The 24,391-nt window shown below is 39.4% G+C and overlaps 1 protein-coding gene across 4 annotated transcripts in view; it reads right to left on the reverse strand.

Moving 5' to 3' along the window:
• LOC126285330 (microprocessor complex subunit DGCR8) overlaps positions 1-24,391 on the reverse strand; it is a 228,841-nt gene that overhangs the window by 116,390 nt on the left and 88,060 nt on the right. For all 4 annotated transcript variants that reach the window (XM_049984644.1, XM_049984645.1, XM_049984646.1 and 1 more), the window contains exons 2-3: positions 22,905-23,863; positions 22,609-22,713 (exon numbers count right to left, since the gene is read on the reverse strand). In XM_049984644.1, coding sequence (XP_049840601.1) covers positions 22,609-22,713; positions 22,905-23,826 — 1,027 coding nt within the window. In that variant the 5' untranslated portion in view covers positions 23,827-23,863. The remainder of the gene's footprint in view (positions 1-22,608; positions 22,714-22,904; positions 23,864-24,391) is intronic.

The raw sequence follows: 24,391 nt of genomic DNA on the forward strand, positions 1-24,391 counted from the left end.
GTGATCAAAATGCCCAACGGGTGTGTGCTTTGTATGCTGCTCAGTATCCTGGACAACATCATCCAAGTGTACAGACCATTCGCCGGATAGTTACGTTATTTAAGGAAACAACAAGTGTTCAGCCACATGTGAAATGTCAACCATGACCTGCAACAAATGACGATGCCACGTAGATGTTTTAGCTGCTGTCGCGGCTAATCCACACATCAGTAGCAGACAAATTGCGCGAGAATCGGGAATCTCAAAAACATCAGTGTTGAGAATGCTACATCAACATCGATTGCACCCGTACCATATTTCTATGCTCCAGGAATTGCATGTCGTGTACTGTTCTGCCACTGGGCACAAGAGAAATTACGGGATGATGACAGATTTTTTGCACGCATTCTATTTAGTGACAAAGCGTCATTCACCAACAGCAGTAACGTAAACAGGCATAATATGCACTACTGGGCAACGGAAAATCCACGATGGCTGCGACAAGTGGAACATCAGTGACCTTGGCGGGTTAATGTATGGTGCGGCATTATGGGAGGAAGGATAATTAGCCCCCATTTTATCGATGGCAATCTAAATGGTGCAATGTATGCTGATTTCCTACGTAATGTTCTCCCGATGTTACTACAAGATGTTTCACTGCATGACAGAAAGGCGATGTACTTCCAACATGATGGATGTCTGGCACATAGCTCGCATGTGGTTGAAGCGGTACTGAATAGCATATCTCATGATAGGTGGATTGGCCATCGATGCATCACACCATGGCCCACACATTCACCGGATGTGACGTCCCCGGATTTCTTTCTATGGGGAAAGTTGAAGGGCATTTGTTAACGTGATCCACTAACAACGCCTGACAACATGCGCCAGCGCATTGTCAATACATGTGCAAACATTACGGAAGGCGAACTACTCGACGTTGAGAAGATTGTCATTATATGTATTGCCAAACGCATTGAGGTTGACAGACATCATTTTGTGCATTTATTGCATTAATGTGGTATTTACAGGTAATCACGCTGTAACAGCATGCGTTCTCAGAAATGATAAGTTCACAAAGGTACATGTATCACATTGGAACAACCAAAATAAAATGTTCAAACGTACCTATGTTCTGTATTTTAATTTAAAAAACCTACCTGTTACCAACTGTACGTCTAAAGTTGTGAGCCATATGTTTGTGACTATTACAGCACCATCTATCACAAAGCGAAAAAAGTGGTCCAACTAAAACATTCATATTTCTCTACATACTGAATGAATATGTAATAAAAAATGGGGGTTCCTATTTAAACAAACGCAGCTGATATCCGTTTGACCTATGGCAGTGCCATCTAGCGAGCCAACCATAGGGCCATCTGGTTTTCTCCTTCAAGCTAGACTAGTTTCGTTCTTTGTAATTATTTTGTTTGACGCTTATTTCGTAGATATTAGGCCCAGTCATGATCAATGGACAACCCTGTATATTCATTCCCAAATAGTTCCTAATCAGACCTAAATCCTTCTTTTTAAAGTTATCACTTCGTAACAGCTTTAATTTGTTAGTTTAACTCTGGAAAGTTGAAGCTACCATATCATCAATTTAAATAAGTATTTTTTATGGCTATTTTCTGTCTTTATACACCAGCAATACTCAAAATCACTCCTTACAAATCCTAAGCCAGGTATTGCTGTGTGAAATTTAACATTCCAATTTTTGGTAAGTTCTCTATACCATACACAGCCTTTCTAAATTTACAAACTTTATCATTCATTCATTCATTCATTTTATTGCAACATCCAGTAGGTGATTTAATATAAAACTCCCCAACTACTTCTCCACAGAAAAGAGAACTACAAGCACCCAGTCGATAGATGGGAAAGTTATTCTCAATACATAATAATAATAATAATAATAATAATAATAATAATCTCAATGTACTTAATTTTTGACTGTATATGTCTGAATAAGTCAATATTTGTAGGAGATGTTTACCTACAATACAAGCTTTATAAAAAACAAAATTACATTTCTTATCTCTTTCCTGCCCAAAAGCCCACTTTGTGTCAATAACATTACTATCATTGAGCTTACATACATAATAGCATGTATTATTTTCTTCCAGGGCTTGCAGCTCTCTTGCTACAACATCTTTGCAATTTTCAGTATCACTACAAGACACCACCATTCATTCACTGCTGTCTACAGGCCCAAGTCATAATCCTCTAAGTAATTTGGGCTTCAAATACACTCCTGGAAATGGAAAAAAGAACACATTGACACCGGTGTGTCAGACCCACCATACTTGCTCCGGACAATGCGAGAGGGCTGTACAAGCAATGATCACACGCACGGCACAGCGGACACACCAAGAACCGCGGTGTTGGCCGTCGAATGGCGCTAGCTGCGCAGCATTTGTGCACCGCCGCCGTCAGTGTCAGCCAGTTTGCCGTGGCATACGGAGCTCCATCGCAGTCTTTAACACTGGTAGCATGCCGCGACAGTGTGGACGTGAACCGTATGTGCAGTTGACGGACTTTGAGCGAGGGCGTATAGTGGGCATGCGGGAGGCCGGGTGGACGTACCGCCGAATTGCTCAACACCTGGGGCGTGAGGTCTCCACAGTACATCGATGTTGTTGCCAGTGGTCGGCGGAAGGTGCACGTGCCCGTTGACCTGGGACCGGACCGCAGCGATGTGCGGATGCACGCCAAGACCGTAGGATCCTACGCAGTGCCGTAGGGGACCACACCGCCACTTCCCAGCAAATTAGGGACACTGTTGCTCCTGGGGTATCGGCGAGGACCATTCGCAACCGTCTCCATGAAGCTGGGCTACGGTCCCGCACACCGTTAGGCCGTCTTCCGCTCACGCCACAACATCGTGCAGCCCGCCTCCAGTGGTGTCGCGACAGGTGTGAATGGAGGGACGAATGGAGACGTGTCGTCTTCAGCGATGAGAGTCGCTTCTGCCTTGGTGCCAATGATGGTCGTATGCGTGTTTGGCGCCGTGCAGGTGAGCGCCACAATCAGGACTGCATACGACCGAGGCACACAGGGCCAACACCCGGCATCATGGTGTGAGGAGCGATCTCCTACACTGGTCGTACACCTCTGGTGATCGTCGAGGGGACACTGAATAGTGCACGGTACATCCAAACCGTCATCGAACCCATCGTTCTACCATTCCTAGACCGGCAAGGGAACTTGCTGTTCCAACAGGACAATGCACGTCCGCATGTATCCCGTGCCACCCAACGTGCTCTAGAAGGTGTAAGTCAACTACCCTGGCCAGCAAGATCTCCGGATCTGTCCCCCATTGAGCATGTTTGGGACTGGATGAAGCGTCGTCTCACGCGGTCTGAACGTCCAGCACGAACGCTGGTCCAACTGAGGTGCCAGGTGGAAATGGCATGGCAAGCCGTTCCACAGGACTACATCCAGCATCTCTACGATCGTCTCCATGGGAGAATAGCAGCCTGCATTGCTGCGAAAGGTGGATATACACTGTACTAGTGGCGACATTGTGCATGCTCTGTTGCCTGTGTCTATGTGCCTGTGGTTCTGTCAGTGTGATCATGTGATGTATCTGACCCCAGGAATGTGTCAATAAAGTTTCCCCTTCCTGGGACAATGAATTCACGGTGTTCTTATTTCAATTTCCAGGAGTGTATTCCTCTTGGGTCTCTCCATTGTCTCCCCTCTCATCCTCAATTTCCTCTGCATCCAGACATGAATCTTCTCTGTTTTCTCTTTCTTTACTGATTTCTTGTTCTTCTCTAATCTGACTTCTCTTTTCTTCAACCTGAATCCTCATTTGTACCGATTTCTGACACATTGATTCTGAAATTTTATCTATGATCTCTTCGTCATAACAAATAGTATCTACTTCTACTACAGGCGCACCAGTCTTCTTCTATCCTGCAGATACTGACGGTAGCAAGAAAACTACTACTTGATGCACATCAGTTTTCTTTGCAGAATTTTCTTTATGGAACGTATAAATATTCTGTACTCTTCATACCATTATCATAACCCATAAATAAATCTATCTTGTTTTGGGGTCTAGTACCAATGTGTTTTCTTTGGTTACAAGGACAGCCACATGAACCACCAAATATTATCAAATATTCTAAGGGCAATTCTCTGCCACAAAAGGCTTCAAATGGTGTTTTACCACTTTCAGAACTTGGACTAGTTTGACTTAGTACATAACCCACCATATTAACTGCTTCAGCACAGAAATGTTGGGGCAGTCCTGAAATAATTGAATGCACAGCTTCAAATAAGGTGCGCATTTCCTTTTCAGCTCTTCCATTTTGCTGTGATGTGTACATGGTGCTTCTTTGTTGAGTTATTCCCTTTTTACTCAAAAAGTACCTAAATCAATGTAGTCCATTATCATTCCTCACGAGTTTAATTTTCAGGCCATGTCCTCTTTCAATTTTTGCAATGACATTCTGTATCAAACCTTTAACTTCATGCTTCTGTTTCATAAAGAATACTTTGCAACAACCTCAGCAGTCATCCTTCAAAAGAAAAAAATTTCTCACTCCTCCAAGTGAACGCATCTCCATATATCTGCAAGTATCTGCATGAAGCAGTACAAGTTGGGCACTAGCTCTTTACGAACTGACAGGGAATAATGAGCAATGTTGTTTACCTGCCAAACACACTTCCCAATGGTCAAAGTCATCAACGAAGTCCACTCCTTTAACTGACAATGTTCTGATGGTAAAATTTTTTATGCTTAACACTCAAGTTTTCAACAAATTTAGACAAATTTACCAAACCACTATCAGTATTGAACAATGAAGAATCAGTAGTGCCATTACTGTCATCCATAGAGTGTGTTTTATCTGCACATGTCAAAGTAAACACTGACAGCTCTGATTGTGTTTCATTTAGAAAAAACAACACATGACACAGATTGAAACATTTGAATAGTGTACAAGAGTCACTTTTACTTTTCAAGAATTCACATTGTTCCTTGTCTGACACTAAAATACATATCCTTTTCCAATACAGTTCCTAATGACATCAGATTGAATATAATTTCAGTCACAAAACACACTCCACTACGTACGGTTTTGATCATTTTAACCCCATCCTAAGCAGACAATTATACAGTACCACGCCCAATCACACCAAGAAGTTTACAGTTACAGTAACTTTCATCAAGCTTCACACACTGTCCACATTCTTAAACAATTCTCTCTTATTGCACATATGCTTGCTAGCACCTGCATCCATGCCAGTAACCTTGTAGGTCAGTTCCTTGACTCATAAATGCATTTACACCCCGAGCCTTTTTGCTTTCCTTGGACTTCAACAACGCACAATCTGACATCAAATTTTCTTACAATAATTGCACCTTCTAGTTTCTGTCTTCACTTTATTTTTACAGTCCTTTGGAAAATGGCCTTCCATGCCACAAGCAAACAGGTAATTTCTGCTGTCTGCTTACATTGGCCAAAGTTACTGCCGGCTGATGAGACTGTTTCTCTCTTTCTCAATGACCAATCTTGAAGTTAAGTAGTTAAGTCTTTGCTTCTCAATGGGAATGGCCTCCCATGCTGAATGGAAATGTTTATATCTCTCTGGCAATGATATCAGCACCTTGGTTGTTGTCACTTTCTCTGATAGTGTTTTACCATTTTGCTTCAATTTAGTGTTGATTTCTTGTATCTTTGACATAACCTTAACCACCAAACTGTCAACAAATTGGATCATGAAAAATTTGGGGTGAAGTAGGTCAGTGTTCACTGCAGGTGTTTCTCATACATGGTCTTCAGTATAGTCCACATACCAGCTGATATCATACATGAAAGTAGGTGAGTGGTGCTACATCCATCCAAATCACAATAAGTTCCTGTGCTTTTGCGTTGTTTTCCAGCCATGTGTTTTCCTCCATTTATTTCTCCTTCAGAGGCTTAATAGCTATGCCAATGACAATATCCCAAAAGCCTTTTACTCTTAATATTGCTTCCATCTGGAACTTCTACTATGACCAATTGTCCTCTCCAAACAATTTCAAGCAGTGACGCATTGACTGTTCCACTGCACCACGTCAACACTATGCCAGTAATGTCAAATCTGCTGTTTATTATGGAAAAAAAAATTACCCTCTGCCAGTACCTGAAAAACAGACTTATTACCTGGACCCAGAACCTGTAATAAGACGCAGCAAATGAAACTCGATAATGAGTCTGTTTGTACAGGATTTATTTAGATATGTAACAGCTTACATTCAATGGCAGATAATGATAATGCTCACAGAGGATAAACAAAAACAAAGTGTCTGAAAAATGGAGGTTAACAAAACCAAAAGAAAAACAGTGTTGGCACCTGGAAATAACATTAACATTGTAGTACAAACAGTTAACAACATATCACTGGAATAAAGTAAAAGTCTTAATTCTCTTTCTGAAAACTGTTTTAATCAATTTACCACTTTTTATCTGGAACTAAACATAAATTACATATATTATACTCATAGTTTACTTTAGTCATGAATTAGCAACATTAACTTATACTCGTTTACAAGGGATGACATTCCTCTCTTCACTTCTTTATAGAAATAATAAATGTATTGTAACTCCTAATGTTGAAGGCCTGCAGTTATAAATCATATTTCTATAAGCTTAATTCGTATCACTTCAGGTTACCTTCATAACCTCGGCTGTTACTGAATTTACCATGTCTTAAAATTCAGGAGCAAGTAAGAAACACTTTTTTTGTTTTTTTCCCCTCCAAAAAAATTCCTGTTGCGAGGTACAGGCCTCCAAAAGAAGACATTGCAAACACCATTTGGAAGATGCGAATTCCGAAAAAAAATTTAAAATGCTGTATCTCTGTAACACTTTTAGATAATTTATTAGAGTTTTTTATTTTAAAGATAATTGCTTTGTGATTACAATGGTACACTCCGGTTGGACATATCTGTCAAAGTTCTTTTACTTTCGCCTACTGAATTTTTTTTTATAATTTACAGAATTTTTTTTTTCCTTCTTCCAAAAATGCCAATTCATAAAATTTAGATTTTTTCCTGCTGATTAGGAGTATATTCTCTGCAAATGAGAACTTCCACTTCTAAGTTGGACAGGTTTTATTTTTAAAGATCTTTTTTTTAACTTTCAAGAGTAATGTATGTCTTCACTGAAGTTGTTTCTTACTAATTTCTTTGTTACAATGTTTATTTCTATTGTCTTGGTTGCAGTTATTTCTTATCACTTTCATTGTTTCAGATATTTCTTACACTTCCTTGTATTTTTTTGTCAGTTTCTTTGTCGTGGTTGTTCATTGCAGATTTCTGTATTGTAGACGTTCAGGGCTAATTTGTTTACTGAAAGGGCTTCTAAGAAATCTGAGACCATCCAGCGAGTTCTGTGTTTTCGTGAGGAATTTGCCAGTTGACACAGTTGCAGCATGTTTTGTGAAAAAGACTGTTTGAAATGTCTTCTGACTGGGGCCACAGGAGTGAAGTGTGCTGACTATTAGCATATCCATAAAAGAGTGATATATAAGACAAACAACAAAACACACTTTGTTCAAGTTGGGAAAAAGTGTCTCATTTGAAGACTCTGTTTCAAAGTTAAGATGTTTCCAGTGATGAATTTGTGTGTTCTAAGTGTTTTGACAGAATAACAACAATTATAGTATCTGAACAAGGTGAAGCCTCCCCTGATGCAGATTTTGCATCAATAGAGCAAGAATTAAATACCTTGAATCAGTCAACTACAGAGGTAGGTGTTAGTCTTGTTAAGAAACCATGGTCACTTAAGTCGAGTCATAAGCTCTACGCATCAAGAAAGTGCAGAGAAATAACTAAAGATATGGATGAATACACTAAGCAAAACTGACCACACTCATCAAAGTAGAAATTCCATCTTCAGAAGAAAATGAACCAAAGCACTCTTGCACCTCTTGCCAGAAAATTTTCACAAATATGAATTCAGCTGTTGAATACTATGCATCACACAGAGAAAATGTGCAAGTTTTAACTATTATTCCAGATATATTTTGAAAGAAAACAATTCTGAACCATGTTCCATCAGTATCAAAGAACATGGTAGACAAATCAAGAAATTTGAGGTCTGTAAAAGGAGTCTTTGGAAGGCCAGATCCCTATTATGGTCATCGTGTAGAAGCAGCTCAAGTTCAAATAGTGCAGTCATTTTATCTGGAAGATAAATAGGACTGTTCTCACCAGAGTGCAAACAAAAAGACACTATAACTGTAACAGTTGAAGGTAAAAAGTAATGAAAGTGAGGAGGTACATGACTGGCAGTATTAAAGAAACTTGAGCAGTTTAAAAGAGCAACTATGCAACTTCACATATCTGAAGATCAAAATTTCATGCACTGCAACCTAAGAGGGTAGTTCCACACCCATCTAGATGTGTCTGTCTGTATGTGTACTGTGTGAATTTTGAACTTTGTGTGGTAACTTTGAAGAACTTACTGGAGCATGTGACATGTGACACCGTGGTTTGATGTGTGAAGTCATCAGTAGTCTGTGACATAAAGCGAGAGACTTGTTTGTTTCAAGAATGTGGTGACTGCCCTGGAAAGGGAGGACTGTCTTTACAGACACTTGGCCTGGAGGACATACGAATTCAAAAGAGACATTTATGGACTCATAGTGATGGGCAAATTCATATTGCACGCACTTTAAAGAGCAAGAAATTTTGGTCGTTTGGCCAATACCTCAGAAACAGCAGGTTAATATTCAGGTTCACAACCTGAGCAGGGTGATGTTTGTGGCTTGTACATATGACTGTGACTGGTTCATTGCAGAGATTATAGATACCAGTTATGAGTTAAGCGAAACTGTAGTGAACTTTATGCTACCACATGGACCAGCTGCTGGATATAGGTTTCCAGCTGAAGGACAGCAACAACGACATTAGTGCTCACTTCCTGTTCACAATGTTTTGAAGACTGTAAGTGCTCCAGTTCCTATTGGTTCAACAGCAAGGCATCAATGTATATCAAAGGAAGATACTGAAGCAGTGGAACACACTTTTAGTTCATTGACTGGCTTATTTCAGTACAGAGTGCACAGAAGTTGTGTAAATTGAAGCTTTGAGGTCTTTGGATCTTTCACATACATTTTGGAACCATTTAAAGTACTTGAAAAATGGGCCTCTCACTCATCTTTAAAAACGAAAATTATGTTAAATATGGCTAGGTTTTGATTCTTATGAGCCTGTTATGTGGTAAGAAACCAGGTTTTATGTATGACAAACATTTCGGTTGTTTATAAAACCTGTTCATCCTAAAAGTGGAAGCTCTCCTTTTCAGGGAATGTAGAACTATAAGGCACTAATCAACAGAAAAAAAATCAAAATTTTATGGATTGGCACTTTTGAAAATTTTTTCCATAAATTATAACAAAGTTCAGAACACTATAGTAAAAGAACTTTGACAGTTAAGTCCAAATGGAGAATTTCTTTGTAGTCATAAAGCAATCATCTTTCAATTAACAAAAAACCAACAAAATATCTAGAACTATTCCAGAGACACAGCATTAAAAAATTTTTTTTTCCAAAATTCACATCTTCAAAACTGTGTGCACAGTGTCATCTTTGGAGGTCTGTGTATTGGAGCAGAAATTTTTTTGGAGGGGGGGGGGGGGGGGGGGGGGGGTGGCGGGAAGTATGTTCCTTACTTAGTCCTTCATTTTAACACTGAGACTATGAAGGTAAGATTTTTTCCTACCCTGCCTGAATTGATATGGACTATGCCATCACATTTTATGCACTTCTTTTGGTGTGACATGATCCACACTCATTCTGAGGATTTCTTCCTACCACTTACTGCTACTTTTTCCTTTGATATATATATATATATATATATATATATATATATATATATATATATATATATATATATATAAAACAGAAAGAAACTTCCACATGGGAAAAATATATTAAAAATAAAGATTCCAAGACTTACCAAGCGGGAAAGCGCCGGCAGACAGGCACATGAACAAAACACACAAACACACACACAGAATTACAAGCTTTCGCAACTGGCAGTTGCTTCGTCAGGAAGGAAGGAAGGAGAGGGAAAAATGAAAGGGTGTGGGTTTTAAGGGAGAGGGTAAGGAGTCATTCCAATCCCGGGAGCGGAAAGACTTCCCTTAGGGGAAAAAAAGGACAGGTGTACACTCGCACACACACACACACACACACACACACACACATATCCATCCGCACATACACAGACACAAGCAGACATATTTAAAGGCCCAGTGTCTGTGTATGTGCGGATGGATATGTGTGTGTGTGTGTGTGTGTGTGTGTGTGTGTGTGTGTGTGTGTGTGTGTGTGTGTGCGAGTGTACACCTGTCCTTTTTTTCCCCTAAGGGAAGTCTTTCCGCTCCCGGGATTGGAATGACTCCTTACCCTCTCCCTTAAAACCCACACCCTTTCATTTTTCCCTCTCCTTCCTTCCTTCCTGACGAAGCAACTGCCAGTTGCGAAAGCTTGTAATTCTGTGTGTGTGTTTGTGTGTTTTGTTCATGTGCCTGTCTGCCGGCGCTTTCCCGCTTGGTAAGTCTTGGAATCTTTATTTTTAATATATATATATATATATATATATATATATATATATATATATATATATATATATATAAGGAAAAAAAGATGCGCTGTTGTTCAGTTTCCAGCTATGTTAATCAAACGGAAGCATACCTAATAAAACACTACTTTGTTCAAACCACACCTAGTGTCAAGAATAGATTTCCTTTTTATATTTCTCAAATGGGCAGGTTTTCTATATTTAAATCCATACTCTGCAGAGCTGAAGCACATGGCAGCAGGTACCATTTATTAGGGTTTCTTCCCATCACATTTTTGTGTGGAGTACAGGAAGAGTGCTTTGGTGAGAGCCTCTGTGTGAGCTGATGTTAATCTAAAGTTGTCTTCTCAATCCTCATAGGAACTATATGTTAGCATTGTACTGCATTCCTAATTTGCTGACTAATTACCGGGTCCTGGAACTTTGTTAAGTAGGCTCTCACAGGATTGTTGGTGCCTTACCTTCATGGGTCTACTCGTTCAAGTATTTACGCATTTCTGTGATGATCTCCCATAGGTCAAATAATCCTATCATCAACTGTGCTATCCTTCTCTGTGTGCATTCAATATCTTCGGGTTCTACTTGGTATGGGTCTCACATATTACCTTTGGATGAGTTGTGTGAGTGTTCTGTAAGCAATTTTCTTTGTAGAGTGACTATATTTTCCCAGTATCTTAATAATGAATCAAACCCTGTAACCTCCTTTACCTATACTGAGCAGGCATTATTCAATTTTGCATTACTACAGTTGTTACACCCAGCCATTGACTGATTCCAGTTGTTATTCATCGATATTGTAGTCAGGGGTTAGTATGATTTTGCAGTTTATGAATATGCACTTTTACGTTTACGTTTAAAAAATATGATTTTTGTTACATGGACATTAAGAGACAAAACTTTACACAAAAAAGCACAGAAACATGTCTTGACCTATGGTCTAATGTCCATACAACAAAAATTACCAAGGACACAAATACAACAAGGGTCCTGTCACACTTCTCAGGGGTTGCCTGAAGTTGATTCTGCCAATGACTCTCCATCTGGGATAATATGCAACATCCTTCTTGCCAAGAAATCCTTAATCCAGGCACAAATTTGGTCCCTTATCATTACACATTAATTAATGATATTGGTGTGTTATCAAATAAAATGCTTTTTAGAAGTCAAGAAATACTGCATCTACTTGACTGCCTTGATCCATGGCTTTCAGGATGTCACTTGAGAAAAGCACAAGTTGGGTTTAGAATGACCAGTACTTTTAGAATCCATACTTTTTAGTGTGGATTGGGTCACTGAGGTACCTCGTTAACTTTGAATTCAGAATATGTTTTAATATTTTACAGCAGGTGCATTTCTATGACATCGGGCTGTAATGTTGTTGATAATTTCTGCTATCATTTTTGTAGAAAGACCCATGTGCTGGGCACAGGTTTTTTGTTTGAAGGACTTACAGCATGTTAAGATTAAAATGATGCTAACTCAGCTGCACATTTTGTACAGAATCAGCCAAGAATTCTATATGGCCATGGGGCATTGCTTCATTTTAACAATTTCAGCTTTAACCCAAAGCCACTGACATTAATGTCTGTATCACTCACCTCAGCAATCGTACAAGAGTTAAACAGGGCAGTATTTCTAAAGGAACATTTCAAAACAGAGTTCAGCATTTCTGCTTCCGCTTTGCTGTCCTCATTTTCAGTGTCATCCGTGACTGACTGGACATTCAAAAAAGCCACATTTTTTTTCATTATTCTTCCACTTTTGATCTATTTCCAGTCCGAAATTTTGGCATGACTTCAAAAATTTTGATTCAGCATCCTCAAAAACACACAGAAAGCTTGTAAAAAAAAAAAATTAAAAAAAAAAAAAAACTACGAAACTGGTCTCTTTGAGCACCATCTGACTGAACTAATTTAGAACCATGAAAAACTAGCTTCTGCTTAGAATTGTGCACAGTGCATCATAAGGTGCAAAATTTAATTTAATATTTCTTTACTACTCATTCTATTCACAAAACACTTTGTAGACAGTGTCTAAATATATCACTGAATGTACTGACAAAATTATACCACTGTATGGCACACAGTCCCCCCATGAACCATGGACCTTGCCATTGGTGGGGAGGCTTGCGTGCCTCAGCGATACAGATGGCCGTACCGTAGGTGCAACCACAACGGAGGGGTATCTGTTGAGAGGCCAGACAAACGTGTGGTTCCTGAAGAGGGGCAGCAGCCTTTTCAGTAGTTGCAGGGGCAACAGTCTGGATGATTGACTGATCTGGCCTTGCAACATTAACCAAAACGGCCTTGCTGTGCTGGTACTGCGAACGGCTGAAAGCAAGGGGAAACTACAGCCGTAATTTTTCCCGAGGACATGCAGCTTTACTGTATGATTAAATGATGATGGCATCCTCTTGGGTAAAATATTCCGGAGGTAAAATAGTCCCCCATTCGGATCTCCGGGCGGGGACTACTCAGGAGGATGTCGTTATCAGGAGAAAGAAAACTGGCATTCTACGGATCGGAGCGTGGAATGTCAGATCCCTTAATCGGGCAGGTAGGTTAGAAAATTTAAAAAGGGAAATGGATAGGTTAAAGTTAGATATAGTGGGAATTAGTGAAGTTCGGTGGCAGGAGGAACAAGACTTCTGGTCAGGTGACTACAGGGTTATAAACACAAAATCAAATAGGGGTAATGCAGGAGTAGGTTTAATAATGAATAGGAAAATAGGAATGCGGGTAAGCTACTACAAACAGTATAGTGAACGCATTATTGTGGCCAAGATAGATACGAAGCCCACACCTACTACAGTAGTAAAAGTTTATATGCCAACTAGCTCTGCAGATGATGAAGAAATTGAAGAAATGTACGATGAAATAAAAGAAATTATTCAGATAGTGAAGGGAGACGAAAATTTAATAGTAATGGGTGACTGGAATTCGAGTGTAGGAAAAGGGAGAGAAGGAAACATAGTAGGTGAATATGGATTGGGGCTAAGAAATGAAAGAGGAAGCCGCCTAGTAGAATTTTGCACAGAGCACAACTTAATCATAGCTAACACTTGGTTTAAGAATCATGAAAGAAGGTTGTATACGTGGAAGAACCCTGGAGATACTAAAAGGTATCAGATAGATTATATAATGGTAAGACAGAGATTTAGGAACCAGGTTTTAAGTTGCAAGACATTTCCAGGGGCAGATGTGGACTCTGACCACAATCTATTGGTTATGACCTGTAGATTAAAACTGAAGAAACTGCAAAAATGTGAGAAATTAAGGAGATGGGACCTGGATAAACTGAAAGAACCAGAGGTTGTACAGAGTTTCAGAGAGAGCATAAGGGAACAATTGACAGGAATAGGGAAAAGAAATACAGTAGAAGAAGAATGGGTAGCTCTGAGGGATGTAGTAGTGAAGGCAGCAGAGGATAAAGTAGGTACAAAGACGAGGGCTGCTAGAAATCCTTGGGTAACAGAAGAAATATTGAATTTAATTGATGAAAGGAGAAAATATAAAAATGCAGTAAATGAAGCAGGCAAAAAGGAATACAAACGTCTCAAAAATGAGATCGACAGGAAGTGCAAAATGGCTAAACAGGGATGGCTAGAGGACAAATGTAAGGATGTAGAAGCTTATCTCACTAGGGGTAAGATAGATACTGCCTACAGGAAAATTAAAGAGACCTTTGGAGAGAAGAGAACCACGTGTATGAATATCAAGAGCTCAGATGGCAGCCCAGTTCTAAGCAAAGAAGGGAAGGCAGAAAGGTGGAAGGAGTATATAGAAGGTTTATACAAGGGCGATGTACTTGAGGACAATATTATGGAAATAGAAGAGGATGTAGATGAAGACGAAATGGGAGATATGATACTGCGTGAAGAGTTTGACAGAGCACTGAAAGACCTGAGTCGAAACAAGGCCCCCGGAGTAGACAACATTCCATTAGAACTACTGACGGCCTTGGGAGAGCCAGTCATGACAAAACTCTACCAGCTGGTTAGCAAGATGTATGAGACAGGCGAAATACCCTCAGACTTCAAGAAGAATATAATAATTCCAATCCCAAAGAAAGCAGGTGCTGACAGATGTGAAAATTACTGAACTATCAGTTTAATAAGCCACGGCTGCAAAATACTAATGCGAGTTCTTTACAGACGAATGGAAAACTGGTAGATGCGGACCTCGGGGAGGATCAGTTTGGATTCCGTCGAAATGTTGGAACACGTGAGGCAATACTGACCTTACGACTTATCTTAGAAGAAACATTAAGAAAAGGCAAACCTACGTTTCTAGCATTTGTAGACTTAGAGAAAGCTTTTGACAATGTTGACTGGAATACTCTTTTTCAAATTCTAAAGGTGGCAGGGGTAAAATACAGGGAGCGAAAGGCTATTTATAATTTGTACAGAAACCAGATGGCAGTAATAAGAGTCGAGGGGCATGAAAGGGAAGCAGTGGTTGGGAAAGGAGTGAGACAGGGTTGTAGCCTCTCCCCGATGTTATTCAATCTGTATATTGAGCAAGCAGTAAAGGAAACAAAAGAAAAATTTGGAGTAGGTATTAAAATTCATGGAGACGAAGTAAAAACTTTGAGGTTCGCCGATGACATTGTAATTCTGTCAGAGACGGCAAAGGACTTGGAAGAGCAGTTGAACGGAATGGACAGTGTCTTGAAAGGAGGATATAAGATGAACATTAACAAAAGCAAAATGAGGATAATGGAATGTAGTCAAATTAAATCGGGTGATGCTGAGGGAATTAGATTAGGAAATGAGACACTTAAAGTAGTAAAGGAGTTTTGCTATTTAGGAAGTAAAATAACTGATGATGGTCGAACTAGAGAGGATATAAAATGTAGACTGGCAATGGCAAGGAAAGCGTTTCTGAAGAAGAGAAATTTGTTAACATCGAATATAGATTTATGTATCAGGAAGTCGTTTCTGAAAGTATTTGTTTGGAGTGTAGCCATGTATGGAAGTGAAACATGGATGATTACTAGTTTGGACAAGAAGAGAATAGAAGCTTTCGAAATGTGGTGCTACAGAAGAATACTGAAGATAAGGTGGATAGATCACGTAACTAATGAGGAGGTATTGAATAGGATTGGGGAGAAGAGAAGTTTGTGGCACAACTTGACTAGAAGAAGGGATCGGTTGGTAGGACATGTTTTGAGGCATCAAGGGATCACAAATTTAGCATTGGAGGGCAGCGTGGAGGGTAAAAATCATAGAGGGAGACCGAGAGATGAGTACACTAAGCAGATTCAGAAGGATGTAGGTTGCAGTAGGTACTGGGAGATGAAGCAGCTTGCACAGGATAGAGTAGCATGGAGAGCTGCATCAAACCAGTCTCAGGACTGAAGACAACAACAACAACAACAACAACAACAACAACAATGGCACACAGTTCAGGAGGTACACCCACACTCTGCTGCAGAGTGAAAATTTCATTATGCAGACTATATTAATCAAGTGTTTCATATTAATGAGAGTACTTAGCAACTTTCAACAAAGTTTAAGTATAACTTACATTTTTTTTTACTAAACTGTTTCTTGCATACATGCTTAATGTCAAATATTTAACACATTAACTCATTTGTAAAGTAATCGCATATTTAAAGCTATTTTATACATCGGAGTTCAATTCTCTGAAGAACTGGGGTTTATGGTAATATACTAATCGGATACTTCACTTTGCCTGGGTACTTATTTATTTCCTCTTCCACATGGCTCCTCCTGCAAGCCCTCTCTTTTTCACCTGCCTGCTCACAGTCTTCCTCCTCACACTCTTTCTGTCTTCCACCCCACACCCTCTATTTCTTCCAGCTATATTCTCTTATTCTCGTCCTTTTTCACCTGTTGACTTCCCCTCTCCATCTTCCTCAAGCCCTCTCCTCTCCGGCTGCCCCTCTCCATTCATCTCCTCCCCCCATAGCTCTGTCCTTTTCTCCCTGCTCCCCCTCTCTCCCCCTTTTCTTTCTGTCCCCCTCTCTCTCTATATAGCCTTTTCCTTATGCCCCCTCTCTGTCCTTTTCCTTCTCCCCCTCCCTCTGTGTTCATCTCCTCCTTCCCCCATCCTTCTGTCCATCTCTTCCTCCCCACCTCTCTCTCTCTCTCTCTCTCTCTCTCTCTCTCTCTCTCTCTCTCTCTCTCTCTCTCTCTCTCTCTCTCTCGCCCCACCCTCACCCACCCCTCTTTCTCCATCTCTTCCTTCCCACCTCTCTCTCTCTCTCTCTCTCTCTCTCTCTCTCTCTCTCTCTCTCTCTCTCTCTCTCGCCCCACCCTCACCCACCCCTCTTTCTCCATCTCTTCCTTCCCACCTCTCTCTATCCATATCCTCCTACTCCCCCCTCTCTCCATCTCCTACTCCCTGTCTGGCTGTCCATCTCCTCCTACACATCTCTCTGTTTATCTACTCCCCTTCCCCCTCTCTGTCTGTCTATTCTCCCCTCCACCTTTACATCTTCCCCCCCTCTCTCCACCCCTTTGTCAATCTTCTCATAATCTATAATTCTTCCATCCCCTGAAACATGGAAACTATTAGCCCTAGAGAAAAAATGGATAGGCCATTTTTTGCAGGAAATTTAATGTAGTTTAATTTTATATCGGGAAACATTTTCTCTAGACACTGTGGTTTTCAGCTATTACAGAAAAACATACAAAAGTGACCTTTAAAAGTCCCACCAACCCCACACTTCATCCCCCCTCCCAGGTGGGGGTTTTTAGTTTGGTCTTCATGACATTCCCTTATACTACTGCACAAATATTTGTGACTATTATTTTTTCCCCTAATTTCCCTTCATTGACTGGCCTAGAATGGAGAGACTGTACTATGATATTCCACAAGAAAATAATTTCAGCAGACCAAATTCAGTAGTTTGGCTTTCTGTCTGTCATCTTTCATTGTGGTGCCAATATGGCCTTGAGTGACTGAATAGATGATTTACTCACCAACTGGCAGCTGGGAAAAACACATTACAAGATGTGGAAGTATTTCCAGACACTGATGAATAAATGATTTGGTCCACTTACTGATTTTACATATGACCAAAACTTTTTACCAAAACAAATGTTGCTACATTCCCACTGAAGTTTGTAAGCACCTGCAGTGCAGGGAGTATATACGTAATTCTCTGTGGTCTCAACAGATCTCAGATGTTGTGGCTGCTCTGAAATGCTGCCTCCATTCCTCAAGCACAGCGACTAGCTATGTGGTCATGTACAGTAAGTGAGCAACAGGAGTTATTCTCCTGGTTATCTATATTGTCTTCGATGGCCCTCACAGCTCATTATGAAGTTTATTATTGTCTCACTTTGCACAGAATCTTGTGCAGAGTTCCTTTTGTTCATGTTAAAGGTTATACACATTCCTTATATGGTGAGCTTGAGCTGTTAGCAAATTTAACACAGCATTCTTTGGTGCTGGACGATGGTGCAACACAACATGTAAAGATCTGGTGACGTGCATTGATTTCCTACACAGCTTATATCCAGTTGGCCACTAGGTGTTCTATATAGTTCTACATTCAGAAAAGAGGGAACACTATTATTCCCAACTTTCTGCACAACATGTGATTTTTTACAAATATAGTTCAAGTGCATGAAACCTGCATAATTCTTCTTTTCCATTAGATCATGTGATGAATGTGATATCAATTTGCCACAGCCAACAATGCAGACGTGGCAGTACAGAACTTAATATTCCTTACCAACTAAAGTTAGTTGACGACAGGCACACCAACTTGGAAACATCTGGCAGTATAACTCCTGTAAGAGGTTTATGGTCTGAGCTACAAGCACATTCATGAACAGAGATCTTATATCAAAGGTGACCATTACATCCATAGAGGTTTCCATATGACCTCAATGAAATCTGTGGATTGCTGAATGTATAAGTTTGTGATCAACCAGGTGACACAAATAGTGGACCAGATGCTACACCAAACAGGATGAGAGGAATCTGATCCCACAGACAATTGGTGTTACAGAGCAGTCCTCATCATCATAGTTTCGTATCCCAAATATTCTTGGTGGCACAGGAATTTTCTACAGGAAACACTACAATAATCATGGACACTACAATGTATGTAGGTGAAATGAGTGAACTATAGATGCAAGAAAATGCAGTTCCTAACAAAGTGTTCCAGAATCAATGCTGACACATCTAAGGGATAATGTAGGAAATTATCTTCGCATGCATGAAACGCATCAATGACCACATAGGCAAAGTGCTGTGCCATGGAGGAATTAAGCAAATATTTAAGTGTGTCCGCAATATCCAAGATCAATAAAGCCACACGAAGAATTCCATAGACACTCTCCACACTGCAGGAATTTACGAACTTCAGTATGGATGTAAAGAGTTGGCAAAAACAGAAGGTGAAATAGAACTTCTGTGTCAGGTAACAGCATAGTAAATCAGTAACAGCTGAACTCTACATAGATTGTAGCTGAACCATCTACTTTCAAGAAGACTATTTGCTTTCCAGCAGCTTTCTATTATTCAAGAAGTATACTCTTTGGATAATATGTTTCATCTACTTCTCTTACATTTTAAAGCATGGTTTTATACAACATATAAATGCATATTTTGTCTGTTTTATGAGTAAGCATCATATTTTTGAAAATCTTTAATTGTGCTGCACATTTTGCATGTTTTTAATTAAAATACTTATTATTTTTAAGACAAATGGACATTTTAAACTGTGTGTTCTCTTGTTCAGCTGTTGTGAAAGGTTATTTTTATGTATTTATTTATTATTTTTCCTTCTTCCCAATTCAGTGCTTGAAATTACCCTTTGCATTTTGTCATGTAGTACGTGGCCTTGGTTCCTGGACTTCCCTGATCTCTCCCTGCAATGCTGAACCAACATGGGTATTAAGGGGTTAGTTGGAACTGTGTCTTTTTGGAGCCGCCTACAATGTAACACCAAGTACCTGTTTTAACATTGTTATTTAAGTTGTATGCAATTTTTTGAATTTTTTGTTTCATAATATTCATAACATGTAAACTAATACAACACTAAAGCGATTAATGGCTCATTTTTGAAGCCTTCTTCAGTCACCTTACTTCAATTGACTCCTTGTTCTGTCTACAGAAAATCAGTTCACTTTTGTGGTGAGCAGTGACTGTTAACTAGTGGCTTGGTGGTGTGTTAAGTTCTTCATAATTAAGTGTAATGCAAAAAGCAAAAACAAGTATTCAGTCTAGATTGCAACAGTACAAGCAGGAGTTTGAAGGAGAGATAATAATGACGGATGGCGAAATACTTCATTACTATGCATGAGAAAAAATAGTTAATATTGAAAAACGTTTCCAAGTAGTTCAACATGTGGACACGTACAAACACAAAGACAATGTATGATGCAAATTCATGAAAATTACTTTCATCCAGATGTTGTTAGGTGAATGTTCTGCCAGTACTTTTTCATAGTTTTCTTTTGGTTTGTGCAAAGCCTTTTTGTCAGTAGATATACTGCTGTAGAAATTAACTAATCCTGTTCTTAGAAATTTAACTGAAAGGTATACAGAGAGTAAAGTGCCAGACGAATCCACTAGGCATTGAAATTATGAACAGTGGTGCTACAACCAAACCATTAAAAGAATAAGCGATCAGTTTCAAAATATTTTTATATGGGTGTCAATTGGCAAAATGCAAGACCGTGAGGGATGGTTTATCTCAAATATTGTAAATGCATTTCTTGACAATAAGGTATGGTCTGTACAATATGTATGTGCAACAGAGCAGTTTCAAATGGCAAATAGCTCGGCAGTTTCCCAATTTTTTTATCGCTTTCATGAATTTATTATAGCCAAATGGCATTCAATATGAGAGTGTATTTCTGTCTGTGACTGATGCAGCTCTCAAAGTTATATTTCCCAGCAACACACATTTAACTTGCCTTGCCCATGAGTTACATTGTGTTGCTGAAACTGGTTACACAAATTTTCATTCTGTTGACAAGTTGGTGTCTGCTGTTAAGAAGATTACCTGCATTTTTGTTAATGTTTCATTGTCAATCATTTACAGGGATTTATGCAAGTCATTTTTGAAACTACCACGATTCCACTTCAGTTTTTATATAATTTTGTGTCTGCTGTTAAGAAGATTACCTGCATTTTTGTTAATGTTTCATTGTCAATCATTTACAGGGATTTATGTAAGTCATTTTTGAAACTACCACGATGCCACTTCAGTTTTTATATAATTTTATGTGAACAGTTTATGTGCACATTTCAGATTTATTGGTGCATAAAGGCATACACATTTAAGGGATTATTACTGCATGAAAGTCCAGTCCCTAATTCACTACCCAGAAGACGACAGTTGCAAAATTGGTCAAAACATCATTTTTGTTATATGAGGCATTCAAATGAAACCCGGTCACTAGTGTAAGTAATGGTAATGATTTTACTAACTCAAAACTGTAGTTATACACAGTACACATACTCATAGTCGCCAAAACTGTTGGAATATTTATCCCATTGCAACACTAGCAGGTTCAGTCCATCCTTGAAGAAGCTAAGAGGCTAATGTCGTATCCAGGCCTGGACCCAGTTACATACTTCATTGCTTTGTTGTCCGTTGTGAACCAATGTCCGCAAATAGGTTGTTTTAGAGGTCCAAACACATGAAAGTCACACGGCGAAAGGTCGGGACTTTACGACTGATGTTCCAGCGTTTCCCACCAAAACTGCTGCAATGTCACCTTCACCGCATTGGTTGTGCCCAGACAAGCATTATCATGCAGGAGGATAATACCATTGGATCACACGCCTTGGCGTTTCGACTTGATGGCTCGTCTAAGGTTCTGTAAAGTGGCTTGATAATGCTGGGCATTGATGGTGGTTACCCATTCCAGAGATCGACAAGCACTGGGCCCTTATGATCAAAAAAGAAGCAGAACTTGACCTTACCAGAGCTGGTGTGCACAGCCTTTGATTTCTTTGGAGGTGGTGAAGTCTATGTTTACACTGCTTGCTCTGACGCTTGCTTCCATTTCAAACTGGTGACACCACATTTCATCACCTGTGACAATATGCGATAGAAATCCGTATTCCTCCTCATGATAAAGTTGCAGATGACTCAAAGACAGCGCACTACTCGGCGGTCAGTTGGTGGAGAGCCCACTGCACACAGATTTTTCAAAACTTCAAGTGTTGCTGCATTATGGTGCTGGCGGTGCACTCTCAAGGAATCATTTGCGCCACTCCACAACACATGAATGACTCAGACTGTACTCTCCGTATACAGCCTTCACCCGTTGATATATTTCACGGCCTCCAACTCCCTCTTCTGACAAAAATCTAATCACTCATTGTTCCTGCTTACTCACCTGCATGTTCAGTGGTGGACATTAACTTCTGTGGCCACCTTCTCTTCAGTGTGAAACCACACTGGTGCTATGCAACATCAAATGGTGCATATGCATCAGTCTCTCTACCAATAGACGATGCCACGATATCCACAGTTATGTGGTGCCAACCTTACATGTAAGGCAAAGGTAGACACACTGACCAGGTTTCATTTGAATGCACCTCATGCAGAGTTGTTTCAAAATTACAAAGTGATGTGTCCCAATACCCAAAAGGATTTTACTGACATCATCATCAGTAAATAGCACATTTTGAAGTTGAGGAATATTTTTTGCAGTCTGAATAATTAAGCCTTTTGCAGTTTGAATAATTAAGACAAGATCTTCATTCCATGTGACATAGAATGTTCCACCACCAATGTACCACCACACCATGCATGGCGCCAGAGCTTATGGTAATAGAGGACTGGTAGCACTGACTTGTCCTCAGCTTGAGAACATTATCAGCTTTTACAAACTAGTTTGTCACCAAATACCAAGTTCACTGCAGTGCTTGCCACTTAGCATTATCAAGGAGGTATGTGGGACTGGTGGAATGCACCCCAACTTTAAAACCTAGTTTAAATTTAGAAGTAACAATTTACTTTTTTACTCCTGTGTTGAATTAGATATTTATGTCCAAGCAGTGCAAAATATATAAAAAATTATTCATAAGGTAAAACACAATACCTTCTAAAACAACTTTTTTCCTTTCTTTGAATGTTGGTTCACCGTTCTCCCCATTTTCTCCATTCTCTCCATTTTTAGCTTTCTTCTTGAATTCTTCTGGTAGACCTAAAATGTAATTCAGTACAGATGACAGTAACAAGCAAAATATATTACAGAATCACTCGGCACTGTAAGCCTCCATTAGTGATTTAATTAACTCTAGAACACTACTGAACTTCTTTTACTACAATGTGTTCTGCATATTAAATCAAAGGGCACAACATGTATCAACAGAAATACTTATACTTACAGCTTACCTTCCTCTAACATAGCTTCTATTTCTTCATCAGGTACCTCTGAATCATCATCTGATTGGTTATAATCATCCTGGTCATCTTCCTCTTCATCATTATGGTCAAATTCATCCAGGACATCAAACTCTCGTAATGCCATGGATTCATCTCCAGCACAGGAAGAGTCCCTGCCTTGTTGTTGATCACTTTCTTGGGTACCATCATGTTCATCATCGTCATTTCTTTCATCTCCACTTTCTTCTACTATTGTATGACTTGTACTTTCCTCTATTTCTTTGTGGCACTCACTTTCTTCTGTTACTACATGGTTCATTTCAAGTGCCGCACTCTCTCTTTCCCTGCCTGCAGTAACATTTTCACTAGAAATATTTATCTCCTTTGTGGAATCACTTTCTTCAGTACAATGTTCATTTCCATTTTGAGTGACAGTGTTAGTACACACTTGTGACTCAACAATGTCCTCCGCATTACTAATGTTTTCATTAACCTGAGCTACAGTCTTTGTTCCTATACTGTCTTTCCTTTGTAATGTCAATTCCTTCATCTTGTTATTATGAACAGTTGTTTCCTCAGATGGACTGATTTCACACTGAGACTGTTGCCCTTCTTTTTTCTCAGTACTAATATGTCTGCTGTCTGCTATTCTCTCATCCCAGGAATCTCTGCTACTACTACCATTTTCACTGTCCAACTCCATTTTAAGGCGTTTATAAAATTCAGATTCATCTACATCAATTCCAGCATCATCATCAACATCACTGCTCGGATATGTGGGACTTTCCTCTGCAGGTGCATCAATGGGCTCACTCTTAATCACAACCTCTTGACCTACTGGTAACATTAAATTGGTCAAATGTGGACACTTTCTACTATCATCACAGCTACCTGTACTGTCTGTTGAGTGTTTACGTTTTTGTCGCACCATTTTGACTACCTTTAATAGAGAATCTTGTTAAATAATACTGAAACAGAGGAATAACACAAGATAATAAATGTGTTCAGCACAATCAATAAAACAGCATCATGAATGTTTAAAAATTACATATACACATCTACAAATGAAATTAACATATTAGCAAGAGCAGAGGTTCCAAATAGATCAATGAAAATATAAGCAAGAGATTACAGTTAGGGATCTTTCAGTTACAGACAAAAAAATTAAAACCTAAAAAAACTAGGTCACACACAAAAAAGCTACAAGATACAGTAAAAAATTAGGAGTCTTATATCTGCATCTATACTTAAAAAACTGATGTGAGTGCATAGCAGATGGTGGTACATCCTATTGTACCAGTTATTAGGTTTCCTTTGTGCTCCATTCAGATATTGAGCATGGGAAGAATGTGTGTTTAAATGCCTCTGTGTGTTGTAATTAATCTAATCTTGTCCTCATAATTCCAATGTGAACAACAATTGGGGGTTGTAATATATTCCTAGAGTCATTATGTAACGCTATTTTTAAGTAGGCTTTCTTGGGACAGACTGCAAGT

Source organism: Schistocerca gregaria, chromosome 8 (genome assembly GCF_023897955.1).
Source record: "Schistocerca gregaria isolate iqSchGreg1 chromosome 8, iqSchGreg1.2, whole genome shotgun sequence".
NCBI lineage: Eukaryota > Metazoa > Arthropoda > Insecta > Orthoptera > Acrididae > Schistocerca > Schistocerca gregaria.